The 20,313-nt window shown below is 36.2% G+C and overlaps 1 protein-coding gene and 1 pseudogene across 1 annotated transcript in view; one reads left to right on the top strand and one right to left on the bottom strand.

Moving 5' to 3' along the window:
• The window catches only part of LOC128258986 (eukaryotic translation initiation factor 5B), a 43,429-nt gene extending 28,444 nt beyond the window's left edge, over window positions 1-14,985 (top strand). Inside the window, exons 9-10 of the mRNA XM_052991043.1 lie at window positions 9,832-9,993; window positions 14,550-14,985. Coding sequence (XP_052847003.1) covers window positions 9,832-9,993; window positions 14,550-14,657 — 270 coding nt within the window. The 3' untranslated portion in view covers window positions 14,658-14,985. The remainder of the gene's footprint in view (window positions 1-9,831; window positions 9,994-14,549) is intronic.
• On the bottom strand, window positions 6,018-7,510 carry LOC128258987 (uncharacterized; annotated as a pseudogene).
• Window positions 14,986-20,313: the final 5,328 nt, after the last annotated feature.

Below are 20,313 nucleotides of genomic sequence, written 5' to 3'. Positions count from 1 at the left end.
ACTCGCTCCCACTGACATCACCATCATCCAAACCACCGCCGAATGGAGGTTCACCATCAACATCACCATCACCATCAACAGCAACATCAACATCAGCGATCATCTGCATCTCCATCTACCGGGGAATACATTTATTTCGCTTTTCCCTCTCGCGACTGCCTGCCTGCACTTAAAACCAAAAACCAAAAAGCAAAGCTAAAACCAAAACCAAAACAGCAAACGGAAGTTGGAGGCGTTACCCAGCGCCAAATCCAAATCCGTCAGTCACTTAACATATGGACGTTGCGATTTGCGTGTGTACGTGCTCGTAGAGCAATTTATACGGGGGAATATCTAGCTAAGGCTTCTACAGTCCCAACTCCATAAAGCTGAATTTTCTAAATCATTAAATTACCATTACCAATAAAAAATGTCAGTTGAATCGAATTTTTTTAATTTTAATCGCATACGCTTCAAATATACAGTATTATAAAAAGCATTAACAATTTAATTTTTGTTTTGTGATTACGTAAAGAATATATTCGTTTTCCCTGTAGAGTCTTCACTGTAATTGCCTGCAATCTTGTTGCCTCCTAAAGACGGTCCTTAAAGCCGGGCAGACAGACTCTGGCCGATCACTTGCAGATCGTCTTGCATATGTGTATATAGATATTATGTTGCCTTTGCTTTTCTTGTTTTTATTTTGCCCAAACCGCATGGAAACCAGAAATCTGGTGGCAGAAAGAGTTTGAGTTTGAGGTTGAGTTTTCGGTTGCAACCGGGTGGAGTGGAGTGAAGAGGAGTGGAGGGTGAGATCGAAAAGCGATCGATATCTTTTAATATTTTCATTCATGCCCCCAGTGGTTGGCTGCTGTAGCGGAAATGAAAGCTCATTCAGTGCGCTGCTACTGCTGGTTTTTGTTAATTAAATGGCCTCGGGGCTCTTGCACTTTTTCGATTTATATATACACGTTTTGTATTTATATAGTAGCAGTTTGCCTTGCCTCCGCCCATTTCGTATATTTTTTCTTCATTCTGCTGTTGATCTTGCCTAATTTATGGGCTGTGAGTTAAGTTTAAGTAGGTAAGGGTGTTGTGCCCCTCTCTTTTCTTCTTCTCAGACCTGCTGGGGCATTTAAGTGCGAGATTTAAGTATTATTTTTTATTTCGCCGGTCGCCTCAATTGTTGAGCCTTCATGGCTTACGACTTCCGTTGTCGCCGCAATAAGAACCGAGTTGATCTACGCGTTTCTTTTTCTGTGAATGAATGATTCTTCGCTGAGTGAAAAGAGTCTTATGAGCTTTGGCATTTTACTGGGGAAAAATGGTATTAGTTGGGCTTTCTGTGGCATTAAATATAGATTTTCTTAAAAAAACTTACAATTATTATTTTTTGCGGAGCTTATGAGACTAGCACTTCAAATAACCTAAATCTCTAATATCTTTTCTTAGAAATTAAAGTTTTGTTACAAGTTTCTGATTCTATTCCAATTTTATAAAACTTAAAGTAATATTTTGTCTATTGAAATAACATAAATATAAGAATTTTGATACAGTTTGAGGTATAAGTTTTTGTAATATCCTAACAATTCAAAATTAAAGGTCAAATACTTTATCTTTTGAAATAATATTAACTTTAATATGAAGTACAAGTTTTTGTAATGTCCCAACAATTAAAAATATAAATCTCAATATAACACTCAAGATAACACCTTCGTTATTTATTTTTGAAAACCCAAAATCTCTTAAGATCTTCTTAACCATCGAACTTGAGAACCCTTGAAGAGTATCTCACTATTCAGATTACAATCGATGATTTCCGGACACTTTGCCATAATTTTGGGAACTGCGTCATCTTTCGCCATTTGGAATTGCTAAGAATTCAAATCGGTTTTACGGATACGTGTGCGACAAAAGACTACTTTAGACAATGCAACAACAAGGGGCTGTAATAATAATAATGGTAGGGCGAGGATGGTGATAAAGCGATAGAAACAGCGCTAAGAACCGGAACCAGTAATTAAATACAAAAGAAGTCGGGGTGGGTATGTGTACTATAGATGGAGAAAGAGCTGCGGAAGCGGATTCTCGGCGTTCCAAAGACGGCCAGCCAGCTGCAGTTTTTTCCAGTTTTTTCAGCTGGCTGAGGCAGAGCGGAAGCAGAACGGAAGTGAATACTTCCGCACGTAGGAACCATATAATTGGCTCCACCAAGAAAAATAACTAAATTTCATATTGAAAAAATAACCTTTTGATACTAATTTAACTTTATAATTAAAAATTATAAATATATTATAAATATAAATATAAATGTAAAATAATGTGTACAATTACAATAAAACTATAGTTTTTTAATTTCAAGTTCGACCTGACATTATCGTTCCAATAAAAATGAACAGTTTTTTAAGAATTTCTCCAAGTGTATGCCCACAACTTTATGAATGAAATAGGTAGAGATAGCGAGCGGAGTTTAGTGCTCATGGCAGAAGTGTGCTGAGGTTGCCAGCTGGTCGGAGTCGAGGGTTCGGGTGTCAGGGGTCAGGGGTCAGGAGAATCCTCAATCGGAAGTGCAGGAAGGATCCGAGTAGGAAGTGCCACCGAATGCCGGTGAATAGTGGTAAGTGAATGGGCAGAGGAACTATCCCCGAGATAAGGCAGGTGTGCTCCTCTGAACGTGAACGTGCCGAAACGGCGGGAAAGCGGAAATTCTGCTTATGAATGAAATCGGATTTTTATGAATGGGAAATGGGCGGCCAACCCGGCTCTCGCAGCAGCAGCTACGAGATACATTTGTATCTTATTATGATAAGCAGGGGCAGGGTCGGAGATTTCATAATAGAAGAACAGTTGGAAGACATGTGGGCGCACTCTGCCGTGCCGAAAAAAATGTATCTGAAAGTGTGTGCGCCTGTATCTATCGGATACGGCCGCAATAAAAGCTTTTAATATAAAATAGAGCAAACAGACCATAACAAATAGTGGCAGCTACAACACGACAAAGCGCCCGCAACTCATGAATGGAAACTACAAATACAAATTTATACAACAAAGTATTTTCCCAAAATGGAAGAAAAATATTATCGTTTGGGTGGAGTGGCAAAAGTGGGTAGTGTGTTTAAGTTTTTGTAGCCATACTTAGATACGGGGATTTTAAGATTGATTTTTATTAAGAAATGTTTTTAAAATACGGTTTATAAAAATAATTAGAAAATAAAAAAAGGAAAATTTTAAATTTCATGCTTCTTTAAATGTTTCTTTAAATTTCTTAAAATTGTTTTACAATTTAATTATTTAAATTCTAAAAAACTCATGATTTAAATGAATAACAAATACCATTTCATACTAAGTTAAATACTGTATTTTAGCTAAATATTTTGCGCATAACTGTAAGTGCATTTGGCCATGTATGGGTTTAAATAGGTGTGTACATGTGTGTCTCTCTGTTTGTTTGTTTGTCTGTGTCTCGCTTTCGTTTCATTCATAAAAATGCTTATTTCCTGTTGTTGCCTTGACTATTGCCTAGGCCATTTGCGAATGTGGGGGGTTTTGGTGGGTGGTGGGGCGAGTTTCGTGTTTCGACGGCCATAAAATACATACACACACACATTAGGATAAACGACACACACAGATACACATATAAGCATTCAGGCAAAACGATAAGATAGTAAAATCCGCTTAGATACGCGCTTTTTTTGCCTTGTCTTCATGTGTCTGCATCTACACAAAAAAAAGATAGTTGATTTCAAATCAAAATATTGAGAAAGTTTTACATATTTTAAATTTTGTTTGATATTTTAAAAAATAATAATCGAAATTAACTCTGTAACTATGTCTAAAACAAAAAAATAAAATATATTTTCTGTAAATTTTAAAGTAGAAACAAAAAAAAATTAACTTGAAAAGAATTCTTGATGAAAGACTTGTTCGAATACTACTGCTGCCTAATATTTTATTTAAATCTTTTAATATTCATAGATTTAAATTAATAAGTTAAGTTTCGGTACCAAAAATTATAAATTAAATCTTAAAATTTATAAACTTGTGATATCAGTTTTTTTCTTTCTGTGTGCGCTTGCCTTACATATTTATTTTACTATGAAAATAAACAGGCAGAGGAACAGCAACAATGGCTGCGATTACAAATGGCAATTGCAATAAAAGCAGACCGACCAGCAACAACAAAAGAAATTAGCGTAATTAGCAAATTACTCGCCGCTCTCTGTTTTTTTATTTATATACTTTTTTTTGTATTTTCTGTCTTTGCCTTTGTTTTTGTGGCTTGACGTCGTCGTTTTCTGCTGTATTCTGTTGGTTTTATTTCGCTTTTGCTCGGTCAGTTGGTCGCCTTCGTCACATTTCAGTTTTTCTTAGCCGGAAATGCTGAATTTGCACAAAAACCGACGGAAAACTGGCATATAAACATTCTTATTCTCAGCTGCTTCTTCCCCATTTCCACCCATTTACACGCGCACCCAAAATAAATACAACTAATTGACGTTTGTTTAATCGCTAAATGTTCTCGGGCTGCAGGCCATAAAAATAATAAAAAGCGTTCGGTGTGGGGAGTAAAAAAATACAAAATGAAAAAGAGAAATATTATAAAGAACAGACATAAAACACCTACGCAAAAATTTTCCAACTAAGTGGAACAATAAACCGGCAGCAGAAAAGGGCTGACAAATTGTCTGGCAAGATTCAGCTGATGACTTTTTCCTTAATTACGATTTGTTTTCAATTGTCGTAATAATTCACATCTGCTTGAGAAGGCTGATTATCTTGTGGGAGGCACCAGACTCAAAGATAAATATTAAGAGAAATCAGTTGACAGAGAAAAGGGTTAGTATAGGTCAGGATAAAGAAATTGTCTACAAATACTGGAGGGTACACCCAAGAGAACAAATTGTTATAGAAACTAAACTATTGTAAGATGAATTTTAAACTATTGGAAATAACAATTTTTTCAATAAGATGAATATTAACTTAATCCCACGAAACTGTCAAAATAATTCCTATGTGGATTAAAAAATAAGTTTTAAACTCTTCGGTAAAAAATGAAACAAAGAGTACAGGGGCTATATTATTTATTATTGAATTAATACTTGTACTTTATTACTGTCTGTAGTTTATTTTCACGACACAAGACAACTTTCAGTTTTTTGTTTATTCAAGATTTATTTTACTTTAAAACATATATTTTAATTAATAAAGCACAAACAAAATTTCGATTAGATATAAATACTTTTATAAAATTTCCATAGAATCCCAAACAAAATGTACTATTTGTTTCCTCAACTTCAAGTGGATGGTGAAATAAGCAAGTTCCGCACTCTCCACTTTAAACAAACGGGGCAAATCTACTTGATGTATTATTTTATAAGGCGTGGAGGGAAAAAACCGTCGATGGAATAATATTTTATGGTCGCTCAGTGAGGCGCCAGAACCTTAAAGACGACTCCTAGGCCAGCCAATCAAGAAAATATTAATAATAGCCATTAAGTCAGGCATTGAACTTGATACGAATTTGGCTGATAACTCACCTACTCAACCTCAACTACTCGCATTCACTTCCTCCAGAGCAGAGTCCACATTGGACTTGCATTTACGATTTCTTATCGCATTTGGTGTATTTTCATATATTCTTTGTTCGATTGCCATCGTTGTTCATCAAACTGTTGCATCAATTTCATTCACCTGGCCGCATAATTGATTGTTTTGCACTCGGATTAATATACATTGGGGCGAGGCTAGAGGATGGAGCTCACTTTATTGACACAACTGATTAATGGCCATATGCCGAGCAGCTGGCCGGTATCTATCAAGCATTTCCGATGTCCGATAACACACGGCGTTAACCCAAACAAATTAAACAATAATCAATGGGCTTTAATTTTCGCTTTTCGAGTGGCGCAAACTACGAAATTAATAACAACAACCAGATACAGATATACTCTACTCCGTCCGCTAATCATTTCTAATCAGCGGAGGTCTTTAGCACCTTAGCAACAAAACACCCACCTGGGTTTTGCCTAGATTTGAATTTTGACGATGACGATGATGATGAGGTTTGCCCACCAACTTCCTGTGAGTGAAAGATTTTCTTTTTGGCCTCCTACGAGTTCTGCTTACCAAGTGTTGATTGTGGGCGTCCGCTGCACTGGAGTTTTGAGATTTGAGTCTCAAGATTCGAGATGCTAATGAGCATGACTAGACTTCTGCTGACGATGACGATGACGATGATGGCGTTGAATGGATGGCTCAGAGCGGTCTGTTTTGGCTCATTTGGTAGGTGTTGTTGGCATTGTTATTGCCGTTGAAAGCCATGTCGCTGGGCGTTGCATGACTCCAGATGGGCCCCGGTCGAGACTGCCAAGTTTGGGAGTATTTTAGGGATGGGTAACGACAGAAATACCTTATCGACTTCATTTCATATAAACTTAAAAGTAAAAAGATTGTTTGCAATTGAAAAAAAATGATAATTGCGAAAATGCTTTTGTTGAGAGTTAATCAACATTCCGTTTATACTTGTAACTGTTCAACACTGTTTGTTATCTAGATGAATGAATAACTTGCGGAAACATACAATCTCTTGGCAATAACATATTTTGAACACTAGATTATGATTAATACATACATTTTTTCAACTGTTCAGTACTGAATCACTAAAAGCTTTTTAACACAAGATAATGAAAACTTAAAATTTGAGAAATGTTTAATGACTAGTTAAATTGTTATTCTTGATTATATATTTATATTTCAAATACCTAAAAGTTTTAATGTTCCTCGACACAAAGAGATTTAAATATGGAAAGCATTTCTATCATATTTTCTTGATTTCCAGCCCTGTTGCACACCTACTCTTTCCAGATTTCCCCTGCCAACTTATTCAGCTACCAAGATCTCACCAGGTTGTCTTGCATCTTCCATCTGCCATCTGAAAACTCCTCCTCCTTCGAATGTTGTGGGCAGCCAGATGTGTGGGGTTATCTGGTGGTCCGTGGACGGATGGATCGTGATCATGTTCGTGGCGATCACGGCGATGATGACTATATAAATGCTTCCTCAAATTGTGGGGGCTTGCGGGCTTAACTCGACAAGTTCTTTTTCCCTCTCTTCCTTTGAAAAGCATGACGTAGGCAAAAGTTTGTGGGCTCATTTGAAAAGCGTAGATTAGTTGGTTGGGTAAAATCCAAGACCGGCAGCCAAGATTGGAGGAATTGATGTGGCTACTGTTTTTTCTTTTTTTTCCTTCGGAGGCCACTTGAAGTTGCAGCTGCTCAGACTGAAAGGCCCTGAAAAAAAAGCAGATAATAATTTTTTGGAGTCACCCCGCTCGACGGATGTTGCGAATTTTCGTCTTTGACACATATACATGTGTGCATATATATATATATATATGGGGTAATTCCCTCTACGGTCAACTAATTTAGTGTTTCCTGCTGACAACAGCATAAACAAGCTGCAAAGAAATCAGAGAATTGTGTCACTAAAATGTTTGCGCTACCCGAAAATGAAAAAAAAAGAAATAATGATATCAGAGACAATCTATTTGTTTGTCTCTCTATCAAACATTTCACAAAAAGCCAAATTGTTTTCAATCTCGTTTTGTGTTCGCTTTCGATTTGTTGTTTTCATACGTTCATTCATACAAGGCAGCGCTTTTTTTTCGAAAATAGACGACATCCGGTCTGCACGAAATATATAAATCATATTTTTAGATAAACGCCGATACACACACACACACACACACACAAACTAAGTCAAACGATCTGCCAGCCAGAAAAGTTGTAAAAAAAAATATACAAAATCGAAACGAACCGAAAAAAATGCTGCATGTAAAATGTTGTTTTTGTAGTCAACTTGTTTGGGATTTTTGGCGACACGAGACCGCCGCATCGTCATCGAATTTTTTCTCGATGCCCAATAAAGAATTTATTTTCTTTGGCATCGAAAACAGAAAATATATCCCGATTTTGTTGGGCTATTTTTGGTTGTTCTAAATTGTGATTAAATAGAGTAAATATGTAAAAATGGGTTAAAAACTTCTTTTATTTGATAATTAAAATATATTTAGTTAAATAATAGAAAGAGGATCGTTAACTATTTTATAAGTATTCTTAATTGTGGTTAAAGCAGACTAATTAAATGAAAATGGGAATATTTTTGTATTTTTTTTATATTTTTTTCTTAGCCCTGCTTAATTATTAAATCATCAATTATAAATATTTTCTATTAAAAGCTTTGGGCTTTGTTAATAGTCAATTATTTTTTTTGAGTCGTTAAAACCTAAATACGTTTCCTTTGTTCTAGTACAGAATTAAATGTGTGTAACAAAATTTGAATATATCTCCTTTTACGTCGTTTTTTTTTTGCCACTTGCATCAATAGGCCCATCAATTTCTCCTCTCATCATTTCGTACGATTTTGGTATGGGCCGGGTTGTTTTTTCACCCCATTCCTACGCGCCACACACCATATCTATCTGTATATCATAAATATCCCCCACTGGGATGATTTCGTTGCTCTCATAAAAGACGAAAATTGCCGGCTCGCACCGCAGAAGCGCAATGTTGAAAGAAAAAAATTGTGTGGAAATGGAAATAAATTAACACATTTAATGAAAATTTTTCGAAAAGAGCGCGCGCGAAAACGCGAAGACGCCGCGACAGCAGCGGAAGACGTGGAACGGGGCGTATGAGTAATCAACGACAGGAAATGGTGACAAATGCTGCACCCCCTCTCCTCTACTTCACCCTCCTTCTAGAGGGTGTGTAAATGTGCTATGTAGCTATTTGCACCGATAGCAACAGGCCAACAACAACAAATCCAAAAAAAAAAAGAGAAAAAAATTTCAATAATTTATTTGGTTTGAATGAAATACGAACTACGAACGAGGGCAGCGACAGCGACGTCGACCGCCATTGGGGCGCCCACAGGAAACGCGACGTTGGCAACAGTTTCCTGTTTTGTTTTTGCTTTCTGCTCTTTGTTTTTGTCGAGTGCAAACGGGTTACGACAACAGACATGTTACAATTTGGTTCAATGACTTTGTTAGGCCATCGAGATAGGAACGCAATGCACATTGAGAAAACTAGTGGTTCTAGAAATAATTTAGAACTAATTTAACTGACTTGTCAAAGCTTAGAATAACCATTTCTTGCATCAATATTTTTTTTTGAGTTTTAAGATCATAAAATAAAACTAGTTTTCTAGATTCAGAACTAATTTATATTAGTTAATTAAGTTTTAAAAATGCCTATAATTTGTATAACAGCTTTTACTGACAAAAATAAATACATTTTTCTTATTTCTCCAAAAATATTTTAATATATATTTTTAAAGGGAAGTTTGATTTTTGTTGCTTTGTTTTTTAGCAAGGAGTTTGTCAGAGTTTGGTTTAAATGTTATCTAGTAAACCCAACAAAAAGCATAGAAAAACAGAGCAGTGTACAGACAACTATCCACCCACAAGTTTATCAGTGGAATTGAGGAAGTGGTCACCGCACATGAAACCCGCGCCAGATGCGCTGATAAGGCCCACCCAGCCATTTACCCACCCACTCGGCCTATTCTACTTTTTTTCCCCCTTTTTTTTTTGGCAAACCTTTTATTTAGCGTTTAACGTGGAGTTATTTTACGGCTTTGGCATATGAAATGAGCTGGCAAAACTTATCAGCGATTCAGTCGATGACATGCGGAAGTCCCCAGCCCATAAAATTTCCCTCTTTCTCTAGTTTGCCGCTATATTACACATACGCCCCTTAAGCCACGAATGCAAAACACTTTCAAAATTTCTCTGACTAATTTCTTCTTTCTTTCCTTCTTTCTTTCCTTCTTTCTTTTATGTGATTGCAGTTTGTGGACATTGGAATTGTGACTTCCATCGAATCGAATCACAAGAACATCGAATCGGCGCGCAAGGGTCAAGAGATTTGCGTCAAGATCGATCCGATTCCCGGTGAATCGCCCAAAATGTTTGGTCGCCACTTTGAGGCCGATGACATGCTGATCAGCAAGGTAAGTTTAAATCAAAATCTATCGTTTTTGAAGAGCCAGCCACTTGAGGTTCCTTGCCTGCAAAACAAAACACCAAAGCCTGGCAATAAATTTATTAGTATACGGGAGCGGAAGACTCAACTTAGAACTCAAGATAGACTCGACTCGACTGCGTTATTGTTGGGAAGTTGAGAACGGCAATATCATTGCTTTGTGGGGCATGTGGTAGACGTTTATGGCTGGATTAGATATCTGGAGTGGGGCTGTTGTAACCTCATTTTTAATAAGGCGCTTTGTTGTTTATCAAACAATGGGTAATTGGTTTTTAAATGCTTTGAGTAAATTCTAGTTTAAACATGGAACTTGCTTAATGGTTTAAGCTGAGAAGAGTTATATTCTATAAATTTAAGTTGATTGAGAAATGTAATTTATTGCGAGTAACAATCATATTCATTTAAAGCAGTTGCTGTTTATTTAGATTAATTTTTTTTTTAATATTTAGGTATTCACAATAGGTGTTGTTTTTATAATCAATACTTTTTAAAGATTTAAAATACAATCGTTATTCTGCGTACACCCTTAAAGTATCTAATTTTCCCAATCAATTTCTCCAAATTAATTAAAATGTTTGCTATAGATAAAGGTTGTTAGAATAATAATGCATTTAGGACAATTAGTTTAGAAGTTCTACTATTAAATTTAAAATAGATACAAGTTTAATATTGAATAAAAGCCAATTAATTTAGAAGCTCTACTATCAATTTACTTTGATTACGGGGAGAGTCTGGCTTATATTCGGTACAAATTCGGGTGCAAATCACTTAAGTTCAACAGCAGTTGTCAATTGAAAGGGTGAATGTGAATGGGTGGTTTTGGTGGTTGGATGGAATCACTGGCCAGGTGCAAACCCATCCACTTCAAAAAAAAAAAAAACACCTCACCTTGGGCACTTCCACCCCGGCCAGTTTGGCTTATCAAATTACATGGCCAGGTTGTGTGTTAAGTGTTAAGTGGCTACAATATCGAAACGAATCGAATCGAATGCCATTCGACGACTGCCATTCGACGAGATGACTTAACTGGCTTAAGTGGCGTTGAAAGGTCTTTGCAACTTCCTTTCATTCAATCATTTGATTAACAATTACTTACCAGCTCTGACGTCAAGCGCCCTTGATGAGAGTGGGCGATTGGGTGGAAAAAAAAGGAAGGTGGTGGTGTTTCGCTGAAAACCAAAATCGATAGCTAACTTAATTTTCGATTCATTTTTTCGCCCCTTATCAGCGGGTGACATCGGTGACGTCAAAAGACCAGGCGTCGCTAATTGCCCATTGAGTTGCCAGCCAGCGCGCTTTATTCAATTAATGCTGCGTAAAAATAAAGATGAATAGATGTATTTTTAGGCCCACAAATTTGATGATAAAGTTTGCACTGCCCAAAAATTGTTACGTTTATCAGCTGCATCTTGTAGATTGTAAAAATAACCATACAGTTTAACAGTTATGTGTTTTGTGCAGATGGGTATAAATAACACAGGAGTCATAATTCCTTATTCCTTAAAATAGTTCCTTTTAATATTCCTTATTAATTATTAATTGCAATTGTAAAATGATGCTTCAAAAATTTATTGTATTATTCAATGGCTGTGGCTTATTGCTGGATTGTGGTCTTGTCGTTAACCTCTTGGGGTTTTCGCAGTGCAGTTTCCGTCAAAAGCCATCAAGTTGGATGCCACTAGCAGCCACCACCCACCACCCAACTGACACACTCTCCGTCTATTTATAGAACTCAATGCCTTGGCAAGAACCTGGGAGCCATGAAAGGGTATTATGTCATGGCTGACCTGATGATACGAACTTATGCATGCGGCCATGTCTCCCAGATCCCATCACCCAGATATATATATAGTATGTATATGTATATATATATCTCCGCCATATAGCGGTGTGTATTTGACCCGAGTCGAATCGCCCGCTGACGTCACGTTTTACCTTCCACGGCGAAATGCACTTGCATAGTTCAATGACCTTTTGAGTTCTGAGTTCCGAGCATCGTCACCACCATCATCGAGCTAACCCAGTTTCCTCGGATTTCGACCCAGTTTTTGTGTGTGTGGTGCTGTGTGTGTTTTTGCAGTGGGTTCGGTTTTCTTTTTTCCACTTATTTTTTTTTTTTTGGCTTTAATTTGTGCACTACTTGCCTTTTATCAGCTATGACGCATTCGTCGACCCAAAATGGAGCATAGTGCAGAGCACCCAATCCCCCCATAGCTCCATTGAAAATTGGAGCTGAGGTCAACCATAGACGACTTTGGTTTCGGCCTTGCGGCTGCGGGTTAAACTCGCCAAATTGGACAAGGCCTTTGGCCAGAGCTAAAAATAGCAGCAATTAGCCGAGCTTAGGATTGTTGGGGGGGGGGGAGCTCTACTAAATGGGCTTTCAGTGGAAACTAAGTGGGGTAAATTTCATTAGAATCGAGAAAATGCATTCATTATGCGGAAAATCTGTTCTTAATAACAAAGGCCATTGAAGTCCTATTCTGCAGGGATAAACCTTTAAACGTTTATGACTTAATTCGCTTTAATTTTCATTTAAGTTTTGAATTTGAGTTTGTCCTGATTAATAGTAAAATATATATAAAAGTTTCTGATCTTGTTCTATATTTATCTGCATTAAGTGCGTTAGTTTAATATATATTTGTTACTATTAAAAATCTTCGTTTTATTTATTCGAAAAATCTGTTCTTTATAACAAAGCCTTTTGATATCCTTGAAACGTTTATGGTTTAGTTCTCTATTAATTCGCATTTAAATTATGAGTTCAAATTTAGCAAACTCCTATTAAAATCCTATTTCAAAGAAAAGAATGGTTTATTGGTTTATTTCTACATTAATCATGTATTAAATTAAGATTTTGAATTTTGATTGTCTTTTTTCGGTATTTGCTATAAAGATTAAATTTATGATCCTGTTCTCTGTTTATCTGCATTAACTGCAATAGTATTTTAATTTTGTATATTTTTTTACTTTAATAATCTTGGTTTAAAGCTAAAAAAAATGATGTTTTTGTAACACACATTTAGAAAATTGTGAAAAATTATTTGTTTAAATAATATTATTGTTAATTTATTAATTTCATGTAATAATCAATTAATCTGCTATAATTAATTTAATATTTTTATGTTGTATAGAAGTAAAAAAGTATTTTAATTTTGTAACTTTGAAAGCATGCTTTCAAAATTAAAACAGAACTATGCTGTTTTAATTGAATATGTTTTCAGTTTCATATGCATTTTTCTTACGCAAAAAATTCTCTGAAGCCCAGAACTTGATGGGCTGTAAAACTAAATCAGCAAGTCAAATAAATTTCCGTATAGACTCTGCCATTCTCTGGCATAGATAACCAATCAATATCTACTTAAATTCAGGCTCTGTCTTTAACGATATCCTTCAACTCAGAGACGGCGGACAAAAGACGCGCCATTTAGCCATTTACCCATTTAATATGCAGGGCCATAAATGGGGACTCCTTGAGCGGCATTATTCCGCGCTTATCGTTTAGAGAAATCTTTTGTACATAAATATATACGGCTCCAATAATCAAAACCATTGATCGCGAGCCTAATTAATATGCGTTGCGCCAAAAAAAAAGAAACAAAAATCGAAATATAAAAAGGGATGAGAATGAAAATAAAAATAAAAATAGTAATTAAGCGGGGGAACAGCAACAAGACAGACAAAGGACAGAGTGCTGTCTTTATCAAGGGCGTGCTGTAATCAGAAATCAGACTTTTGGGGGGCCTGAAAGTGGAACTATTCATGAGGTCTTCAGACTTCAGACCATAAATGCCAGGCATTAAAAAACGCATTAAAAAGGCGCCATAAAAAATGGCGACACTAAAATTGCTTCGATAAAGCGTTGCCAAGAGGCGATTCGGTTTGAATCGGATATGAAAAAAATTGAAAAAAAGTATTGTTGAAAATGATTTTAATTGTTATGCGCCATATGTCGGGATTGCAGAGAGGAGGGGGCAAAAAAAAAACTACTGGAGACACGTGCCGCCCCGTGGTTTGATTGATGGAGCAGACATCCCCGGTTCCCGATCCCCGATCTCCATTTGGAGTTACGACAATTGGCACGTTCCAATTTTATACATTTTTGCTGAATTCAAAATGCAAATGATTTATGTGTAGCACAGCGTGTTATTAATATGCATATTAATAAAATTTCACTTTGGGTCTGACTTCATGAGTTTTAATGGACTTTTAATTATTTTGGTTTTATCAAATTGACAATCTGCAAGCATAGTTCGTAGAAAATTCGGTTTATTGGTAACCTAAATATAAAGTAGCAGAATTGGTTGGTCTACGCTAAATACAAAATATCTTAGATTATCATAAATTATTTAAGGTTTTAAAAAAAATTTATTTAAATATTTCTATGAAATATTCCTGTTTGGCATGGAAAGTGAGTGAAATTCAATTTTTCTTTTGAAATCTTTAACGTTAGTTTTTATAACTTCTTCATACTGTATTAAAATTCAAGGTTTTTACAACATTTTTTTGTCTTTTCCCTTGCAGATCTCTCGCCAGAGTATTGATGCCTGCAAGGACTACTTCCGCGACGACTTAATAAAGGCCGATTGGTCGCTGATGGTGGAACTGAAGAAGCTCTTCGAGATCTTATAAGCGAATTCGCTTGCCAAATTTTGCAAACGTACAACGGGACGAGAGATTTTTGCTAAAAAAAAAAACTAATTTAAAAAACTACAGACTGTGCGCTTGTGGTGTGTCCTTCTTTTGAAAGAAAAGAAGAAGGATCGTTTCTCTTAAGCTTAGTTTCATTTTTATGGTTTACAGCTGTGTAGCCGTATATTGTCATATCGCAGTTGTCGCTTGAAGAACTCTGTTATAATGGTTTTAAATCAAATTTTTGTAAAACGCTTTATGGCGAATATCCATTTTTAGCCTGCGATTTTTGTTAGAGCCAACTTAGAATAAAATGCATAAAAATGTTGTACAACGGATAAAGAAATGAGTAGACTATGCAGACGGGTTTGGGTTCGGTTGGGTTGGGTTGGGTTAACTATGTCACTGGTGACGTCACGGCAAAGGATATTGACCTAGTTGGCATGCGCACAGGTTCTTTTTTTCATTCATAGCGCAACTTGTGCTTGGTGTTTTGTGTTTTGTGTCATTGAACGCGACAAGGATGCCGATGAATGGGGGAGAATCTGCTGCTGCTGCTGCTGCTGCTGCTGCTACTGCTACTGCAGCCAAAAAACTGGGTCATCCGTCGAGCAGGTTCATTCACCCGACTGCCGCTGGAAGGACAATTGTGTCGCAGGGCTCTGCATACTCTTAAATGTATGTGGCAAAGTTACGAGCCGCAGTTTTGTGAATGACGCAAATGCTGCCAGTGCAAGTATCCTTCAAACTGCTGGGCTGAATGGGCTCAAGTGCCCTGAGTTCCAAGTTCCAAGTGCTCTGCTGCAGGATATATGCATCCATTCGTCCTCGAGGTAATGTTCTCTCAAGTGCCAGCCCATTACATTGGGCTGTTTCAGCCAGATATTGCTATTGCCCGAGGGCTGGACTTTGTCAAGGAGAAACTGTCTATTGGAATTGGATAAGCGACTTAAACGTGTCAATTAAGGACCAAGGTAAGATGAACTAATGACATATTAGGCTTAATCGGATTTAAAATAAAACGACTTTCTATTGCAATAGATAAATTAAATATAATAAAAATACTATTAAAAACTTTCATTGCGCGAAATAAACTCAGTATGTTTGTTGTGATAAGAATTGCTCAACAATTCCCCGAAAATCTTTTAAAAGAATTGTAATTAGTAATTTTTTGGTTTGTTAAGCCACAGCGCAGAAAATTTTATTAAGCGACTTACTTTACTGCTGTCAATATCTTGCCTACAATAAAACATTTGAGAATATATTTGTAAACACACAAACAAATCAGTCTAGTTTAGAGTTATATTATTAACATAGTTTATTTCATCTTAAAAAATTTTACAGTTAACAATAAATGTGCAATCAATAGCAGTACTATATTCTAAGAAATAATTCAAATAGTGTTAATGGTTTTTTTTTTTTGCAAATTTGGCATTAAAAGTCTGCTATTAGATTGTGTCTCTCAATTGATTATATTTTATATCCAATTCACCTGCTAAAAACTGATTCTAGGAATTATAAAAATGACCGGACGTGTTGCCCAAATGAAATAATCAAAATCGATTCGTAAAAAGTGCAATAAAGTTTAAAGCACCTAATGTTCGTAGAAGTTTGCAAGTGCCTTCGTATCGCATTACGTTATTTCTGGCACGTAATTGCGTTCTAAATGGCAAGAGGTGCTGTAAAAATGGCTAAGGAAATTATATTTTCTTTGCTATAAGTAAAACTCAACGTTCATTGAGGAAAAATATGTAGAAATCTAAACATATAAACATCCTTCGCTGACTACGTGTCTCACTCGTGGTTCATTCATTGATTTTCTTGGCCAACTTTTGCCACTTTTGCCTTGGCCAAAACGCGCACACACATGCGCGAAGATGGATGGAGAATTCAAGAATGGCATTCCCCGTCCGTCGTGGCTAAAAAAGGAAAATACACCCCAGTGCGAAAGCGTACAAGGATTTTCATTCACAAGCCGAACCTATATGGCCAAAATGGCATCCACACGAAACACGGGCTGTGTGTGGAACTAGGGCAACATTCTCTGCGGCTGTGGTAGGTAAGTACTGGCCCCCTTTATCCTTTATCCTTCGTCCTTTGGTGTTGCTGATGTTGCTGCGGGTTGCCGATGTTGCTGCTGCTGCTGCGTTCGTGTTGCTGATGTGTTTTTCGCGTGGGCGGCTTTTGGTTCATTGAGAAAAACGAATCGCAGGGCGAGGGACTCCATGGTCAGTTGAATGTCCTTGCTTGGATTTCTCTGATGAGGTGAAATAAAAGTCAAATTGCAAACTGACATGGTCTTTACGCTCAAACTTATATTTCAGCTTAGAAATGTGATTTACATGGAATTAAAAAGGTACAGTAATTATACAATATTTTAAATGCCTTTACATTCTTAATTTAAAAGATAAAAAAATTGAAAGTTGAAGTTTTAAGTAGTTTATAGGTTAGATATGTGATTTACAAAGGATAACAAGGACCTAAGTATTTTCACAATATTAAATATTTAAAAGAAAAAAAAAGGTACAGTAATTGTAATGTAAGTAATGTAATGTAAGTAGTTTTTTAGGTTGGTTTAAAAACTTTACATTTATGTCCTTTTCGAACATCGATTAAATATTTTAATAATTAATTTATTCATTGATATAAATTATTTAATTTTATTTTAATTTAGCTTTAACTTGTATTTAATAATATAAATGTCTTCAAGTCTGGAGGACAATTTTAAAATTACAATTAGCTTGTAATGTTGTAAATGCTTAAAAGCGTAAGTGTAAGTGTAAGTGTATTAAGTGTATATTTTTTGTTGAACGGTATAAATATCTTTGAAAATTTGTAGATAAATTTTGAAATTGAAGTTCCCATTATAAGCACGTTAATTATTTACCTTATTTAATGTTGTCTTGAAATATTTGTAAAAATAAATATCTAAGCAATACAATTTCATTAAAATATAGTTTTAAAAATGAATCCAACTTATCTTGTCTTTCTTTTTTAAACAGTTGATTAACTATTCAGCTAATTCATCACTACTTTTTAACTAGCATGGAACATTTGCAACCTCCCATTATTGCGCAAAAGTTTAAAAATAATTGGAAATGGTTAAATTGCCTGACCGCTTTGGTTCTAAGAATAAACTTTTTTTCCGGAAATTGAAAATTAAAACTCCGAGTAATTGGCAGAAGCCATCAATATCAATCAGCGGACGGAAGTGGGATTGGGAACGGATTTGCTTAGGCGAAAATAACGAAAATAGCAAATAACAGCGACGTCAATTGCAGACGGCTTCCAAATAAATATATTTTGCACGTGCGTTTCGCTGCCACTTGTGCTGCTGAGATTTTCGGTTTTATTTTGTTTTTATTTGACTGGCTGTCTGAAATCGCCCCCCAAAGTTCATGTTTATACATTTCACCTCGAGGCCGATGTGTTACCTCTGCCACTGCGGCGATAATCTAGGACACTTGTGACGTCAGGCAGGAAAAACTGATGGACTGGGGTAGAAAATTTATCGCGGAATGGGTGGCTGCACGAAAAAAGCCATCGCCATCAAAGCCAACAACATTCATACTATTCTCTCGTTGAGCATTTTGCGTTCAATGAAATCTCACAATGAAATTTCATTTATTTTTATTCTGTCCATTCTGGCATTCATACGTATTTATTTGTATATGTTTGCCCAAAATGTTTCGGCCCATATATATGTGTGGATGTTTTGTGTGTTTTTATTGAATGGCAGACCGCTTTTTGTAGGCCAGTTCGATCTGATCAGATGATTCACATTTTGTTGGCATTTCAATTTGCGGGCCAAACAATGGGAGATGTCCAGCTGCCCAATTCTCCAGCAATTCGAATGAAATTCCAATCGAATACTCTTATTTAAGTAAAATACATAGTTATAAGCGGAATTATAGACATTTAAGCATTGCATTGAAATCTATATTTATTTTACAGAAAGTTGAGGCAATTGTTTTAATCTTGACTTTTTTGGGTACCCCAACTATATTGATGTAGTGAATGTAGTATTGTATTGATGTAGTAAATGTTTAATTTTGTTTTGTTATTCTATTTTTCAATATTTAGTAGAATTTGTAAGTAACATTTTTCTTACCCAAATGTATAATATTAAAAAGTTCTTTAAGTACTCATATATGTAAGGATGGTTTTTGTTACTTTTGCTATTCGGTATTCTTGAACCATTACAAATTAAAAAAAAACTATGCTATAAGCAGAACTACAGAATTGTCTTTAAATTTGTAATTTTGTTATATTAAGTTAAGGCATTTCTTACTATTATAGTTTTATTTTTGGGAAATATACTTGTATATTTTAAATTGCCGATAATGATATATAATTTTCAAAGACCAAACCCCTTGTAGTCAGTGCTTTTTATTTTTTTAACTTTAAGATTGTATATTTGATTTTTGCAATATTTAGTTAATATTTTTTACCAAAATGCATAAGACTTACAAATTTTTAAAAACATGTTTTATAAAACTAAATTTTATTTAAAATTAGCTTTAGGAATCGTTTATGAACCTTGAAATTCGAAAATAATTTTGTACATAATTATATTATAATAACCATCTAAGCAAATAGTTTTTTGATTAGGCTTGTTTTAACTAATATTGTATTTTTAAGGCACCTAAGACACCAGCTTTATTGTCAGTATTTTTTGATCTACGTTCTGACGCTCCATTTTTATACGTACCATATACATATATATATGTATAATATATATATATATATATGTATAAAGATTTGTTGATGTGTCTCAACCAAATGTGGAGCTTGGCGAAGTGGCTGCTCTCCGCCAAATTTGGTGACGCCTTCGACCGGATGTCGTTGGAAATTATATTGAAATCTTTATTGTTTTCACTGATTAATTTATGGGGCACTAAACGAAATGAGTTTGTTGTGCCAGTGAGTGATCTGTTCATTTGGTTAGCGGCAAGTTTTGAATTTATGCGGCAGCAGGGCAACTCTGGCCGAACAGCTGATGGCGAAAGGATGACCTTGGGGGGTAATTGCAACAACCCCCAAGTGGAAATTCACTGCCAATGCCATTGTCAATGCCAATGTCGAGGCGACGCCTACCGAAGGTCGTTGCCAAGGCAACTGAGTGGGCTGTAGAGGCCAGCTCATTGGGCCAGGAAATGCAGGCGTGTGTAAGTGGGTGCATTCAAAATGGCCGTCAAAACGGATGACCTTGAAAGCCGAGCGCCCATTGGTGGTGTCGGCCAAATGGGGGGGGTGGGCCATGCAAATAGTTTGGGAGCTCTGGGAACAGGAGCAGCAGCCATCAGCCAGCAGCCAGCAGCCAGGATTAGTCCTGCAGAAATCGGAAATATCGCAAACGAATGCCACACGAAGCACACGAAGCGCACGAAGCCCACACAATTCGTGCTTTTTTGGGGACTTCGGCTGACGAATGGGGATTCCCCTCCAAAAAACGAACATCCTGTCGGCCATCTTCGGCCGAGGCTGCAGCTCCGATGCAAAAGTCGTGCAACTTGGGCTCAGTCACTGGACGAGAGTCAGGCTGCATTCAACGTGCAATCTCCGAGATATATATTCCACTTGCAGAACTATCCACCAAACATATATACAACCGATATATATATAGCTAGCTGTGTAGTTGATTTCCCAGACAAAA

This window comes from Drosophila gunungcola (genome assembly GCF_025200985.1).
Source record: "Drosophila gunungcola strain Sukarami chromosome 3L unlocalized genomic scaffold, Dgunungcola_SK_2 000005F, whole genome shotgun sequence".
Taxonomy (NCBI): Eukaryota; Metazoa; Arthropoda; class Insecta; order Diptera; family Drosophilidae; genus Drosophila; species Drosophila gunungcola.
Note: the sequence above shows the minus strand (reverse complement) of the source record. Positions and strands in the feature narration are given on the sequence as shown.